Here is a 4,952-nt window from a genome sequence, read left to right on the forward strand (position 1 = left end):
GTTACTTAAATTTTATTGTATCGTATCGTTAAATCTGTCGTTACATAACGACAAAATGTGCCACTTTATGTAACGACCGATTTGGTGTGGTCGCATTGTTACCTTGTCTTTTTCTCTCAATCTCACCATTTATTATTATTAAATTATTTTATTTTATCATTTACCCTACCTTTTTATATAGTAATTTTACCCTGTATCATAATTTTTCTTTATAATATTGCAAGTTTATTCTTCGTATTGCTGGTGTATGATATCATGAAACGATGACAAACGACACAATCTATCCAAACATTGTATTTATCAAACGATACAGATACAATACAATACAATATGATACGATACATTATGAAATGATGCGTAACAACCATCCAAACACGGTGTTACACAATTTTTTAATTTCCAATTACCCTTTAAGTAGTTTTATTTACTCTTTTTTTTTTCTTTTTCTTGCATTGTGTAAACATGGTAAATATATAATGAGACAAGAATCTACGTTTAATATATAGCAAAGACATAGAGGCGAATATTTTTCACTAAACTCTCCTCGGACCATGTGAGCCTTTCTTTTTTCAGCTAAGTTCATAATCAACTTTGCTGTTGATGACTACTTTTGAAGGATATAGAACGACTTATTGATGATCTACAAAAGTTATTTCAGAAGAAAACCGGAAAAAAAAAAAAAAAAAACAAGTGCACCGTATCCAAAGTCAGAGGCAAATGTAGCGTATGAATATCGGGATTCATTTGAACCTATATATAGAGCTTAAACTCTAGATCCGTCTCTATCCAAAGTTAGCAGCTGCCTTTCTTGTTCAGGGTAAATTGTAATTGACTAAAATCAGGAAGATATTCAGAAAAAGAAGGAGGCTCTTGATAAATGACAGATGCAGCATGAATCAAAATGCTTGCTGTCAATCCTCCTATATGAAAAATTTCTTGCTTATTAGGCGACTCATATTCAAATATGTGACATACATATTTCAATCTTCCCCACTCCTTTTCCAAACGTCTGTGATTATCTTCCTGTATATTAAAATAAAAAATTAAATATAGAAAATATTATATGAGTACTATTAAACAGTAATAGTAAGTTAGTTATTTTTTTATTAGGTTAATTATCAATCAATGATTTTCAAATAGATTTATTTATAATTATTTTATAAATAACCAGCAACAATAACTATTAATTACGCCTCAATTTCAAATAAGTTAGGATTAGTTAAATGAATCATCATTGGCCATTTTTCTCCATTCAAATTTATCTCACGCTGACATAATACAAAATTAAAAAAAAAAAAAACTCAATGTTCTTTTAAGTTTTAACTGCCAATTAGTTTAGTATTCTGACTAAAAATATTACTATATCATTAGTACATTAAACTTAAACTCTAAAAATTAAAGAGCATGAAGTAATAAATACCTTAAGAAACATATCCAAGGGTACATCAAAAATAGCATCAACTTCGTCGGCATTAAGGGCGGGCTTGAATTCTTCTACTCTAGACAATAGCCCCACTACTGGTACAACTGTAAGTAGATGCTGCAATAATAAAAATTGTACTTATGATGAATGCTTTTCAGTAACCAATTATTTATCTACCTTAAAGTAGAAATTAGTTTATATATAAATAAAGAAGTGATATTAAATTATATATATTTCAAAAAATTGTATATACCAACGATATGAATGGTTCAAGGTTAGTAATAACTTGAACAAGACTGGATTGCAAACCAATCTCCTCTGTTGCTTCTCTCAGAGCAGTAGCAGAATCATCTAAATCTTCTTCATCCATCTTTCCACCAGGCAAGGCTACCTCTCCTTCATCATAATAAACATTATATTATAAACATGGGCGGATTTGAAGGGTCTGTTATAGGTTCACGTGAACTTACTTATATATATTGCAGAATCCATTAAATATTTATAAATACTCGGCGGTGAACCTAATTACTAATATCGTATTTCCTTGAGGTTGGTTTAGGAACTCATAAACTAAAATTATTTTGGATCGGCATATGATTATAAAGAGTCAATTTCTTCATATGTTTGTTTTTAGTAAAACTTTAAAGTGGCTGAAAAAGTTGGATATTCTCGTGTTGCATTCCCGTTTCCTAAAACTTAAGAGTTTAACTTCTATGCTCTGACCGTTTATATTTGCTTACATCATAAGATTAATGTAACCTACAACAATTCTAATCTTAACATAGAAAGCAATGCAAATAATCTACTATAATGGTATACACTGCCGAGGAATCTAATCTCAATCCAAAATAGAATTGCTCGTTTTCACAAATATGTCTACGTTCAATCTGTAAACAAATTAATTTACACAATTAGAATTTGGTAGACATTTCCTGTCCAAGAAAATAAGGTAAAAGGATACATACTTGGCCATCTATGCAAATTCGAAAATAAGATTAGCTTAATTTTTAATAACTAATCCAAGATTTAATTAGTTAACCACTTAAGTCCTAATGATTCGTTAATTTGAAGCCATATGCTATACACGAGACTGATATTCAAATGCGCTACTTTTCGTTCAAAAGAAAAAATGTACTCAAAAAAATTTATCAAAGTGCAAAGTTAAAATTGACGGGAAAACAAAAGTTGGAGAACAAACGCTGGTTGTGGTGGAGTAGAAAATATTCTTTTAGCCTTAACGAGAAGTTTTTGGTTCGAGCCCTGCATATGGAGTCGTATTTGTTTGGGGTACTTTACCCCAATGTGAGACTTCTCCACGTAAATTCGAATTTAATCGTATTTCAATGCAGATACACATGGGCAAAAAAAGAAATTAGAGATATTACCTGGATGAGTAGAAAGTTTCATGGATCTTTTGGTGAGAATTACACGTAGTTCACCTTCAAGGCCTTCAAAGAGGCATATCAAAACAGCTGCTCTTTTCTCTCTGGAAATGACTTTAGATAAGTGAAGATTCCTATTCGCTATATACTCTTTGATCCCAAGAATATAAGAATTCTCATGCAAATTATCAGTGTATTGATCAGTTTCTTCATCCTCCAATATGGAAGAAAAGTTGATAACTGGTTGGACATTTTTAGTGAGTGTCTGATCAGCCTCGCAATTATTCATTGACTCTGAAGGAGCAATGCAAGCCATTTCTTTTTCCTTTTTGGGAGAATGACCTTTTGTTGAATATGTGTAGAAAGTAAGTAGAAGATATAATGCTATTTATTTTAAGTTATATAAAGGTGAACTGGAGGACTGCCCAATTGGTTTTATTCTCAATAAGGGAGTTGCTGCAATTTTCGGTTTATACAGTGTTTTAAAAGGCTTCTCTAGGACTCGGTTCGGGGCTAGCACCGGGATGGGGCACTACCAAAATGCCTTGAAGCTCATGTGTGGGGCTTTGTTTTGTGAAGCTTACGTCCCAATTAATCGTCCGACCGTGCGCCCTAAACATGCCTAACGCTCTACGTTCGGGGCTCGCCCAACAGTTCCTATGCAAATCATGTGTTGAATTCACTAATTAGCATTGTTGACTCTTAAAATTCTTTAACGAATGAACAATTAAAGTTTTATTCATCTATAGGAATATGAAGATTATAAATAACTCAAATAACGAACCATAATATTGCATATTACTAATAGAGAACATCGTGTGGGTAAATATCATTTGTACATTTCTTTTGAAAATAGATAACAAATTTATATCTTTACTTACTAGATCATCATAGCTTAGTTCTATGTTTCTTAAGATTAATAGACTTTTATTATGCTGCTATTTAAAAGCACTTTTATATTTACTCATTAAGGAGTAATATTTTAAATACAATATTAACAAAATTTATTAAGTCACTAATTTTAGGGAGGTAAAATGTATAGTTATGTTTGATAATACTTTTAAGGAATTATAATTTTTATTTATTTGAAGATTTAGACGTTATAGTAGATTTATATTTCATAGTAACTTTAACACAATTTCATTGTTTATACTAATAAAAACATGCTTGATATTTTATTTTGTATGAGTTTCTTTATTTTTTTTTTTAATTTTCTTGAACTTTTAATGTATTTTTGATATTTTTTGTGTTATTATGCTATATTATTAATTTATAAATTAAATTTTTAAAGATCTGTGGGGCTTACGCTCCATGTCTTGCGGCGTACGCCTCACCCCATATTAAGTAAAACTCCCGCCTCACGACCCACTGATCGTATATATGTATAGTTTTGTTTTGAGAAATTTTCATAAAGTACTATCTTTTAGTAGTAATTAGCCATCTATAGATACCATCTGCTATATTACTGTTTATAGATACCTTTTATGTGGTTATAAGATGTATTCGATGTATTTAAGCTAATGTATTCATGAATACAAAAGCAAAAATAGGCGTAAATCAGGGAAGTTCAGCTAATATTCAGATGTATTCAACTGTATTTACGAGGTGTATTCCAAAATATAGTAACGTATTTTGCGTAAAATATGGACCTTTCAACTGGTTTAAAACGGAAAGGAAATCAATTTACCTAATATTCTCCTAATATAACTCAACTAACACAAACTGTTGCCCATAAATCTGTATTCCTCCCTTCACGAAAGTTTTTCAATCGGAAAAAATAACCTAAAGTAGAGCAACATCTTGATTTTAAGTTCTCCCTTTTCTTCTGTAGTTCTGGTGCGTACCCAGTTCTCTTTTCAACAATGAAAAATTGTGATTGATACAATTACGTACATATGGAAAGTTTAACAGTGTTGTTGCAGCATTCTGGCAAGTGGAACAGTGAGAGCAATTACGTCGATTATTCAATTGAGGGAATACTGATAAAGGCGTATGCGTCGTATAAGGATTTGGTTGCGTCAATATCTAATCAACTGGGCATAGATTTGAGCTCAAAGTCCATTAAAATTCAATACAAAGTAGAAGGAAATTACACGCCAATGGAAATACACAATGATATGGGTTACAGTGTGTATGTAGAGTTGAAA

General features: G+C 31.1%; 1 protein-coding gene across 1 annotated transcript; it reads right to left on the reverse strand.

Moving 5' to 3' along the window:
* Window positions 1–414: 414 nt before the first annotated feature.
* LOC107759059 (nudix hydrolase 15, mitochondrial-like) lies at window positions 415–3,160 on the reverse strand. The gene is made up of 4 exons (XM_016576929.2): window positions 2,809–3,160; window positions 1,677–1,819; window positions 1,421–1,540; window positions 415–1,023 (listed from the first exon to the last, which is right to left on the reverse strand). The coding sequence occupies exons 1-4, from the start codon at window positions 3,119–3,121 to the stop codon at window positions 793–795; spliced, it is 807 nt and encodes a 268-aa protein (XP_016432415.2). The 5' UTR covers window positions 3,122–3,160; the 3' UTR covers window positions 415–792.
* Window positions 3,161–4,952: the final 1,792 nt, after the last annotated feature.

Source organism: Nicotiana tabacum, chromosome 10 (assembly GCF_000715075.1).
Source record: "Nicotiana tabacum cultivar K326 chromosome 10, ASM71507v2, whole genome shotgun sequence".
Taxonomy (NCBI): domain Eukaryota; kingdom Viridiplantae; phylum Streptophyta; class Magnoliopsida; order Solanales; family Solanaceae; genus Nicotiana; species Nicotiana tabacum.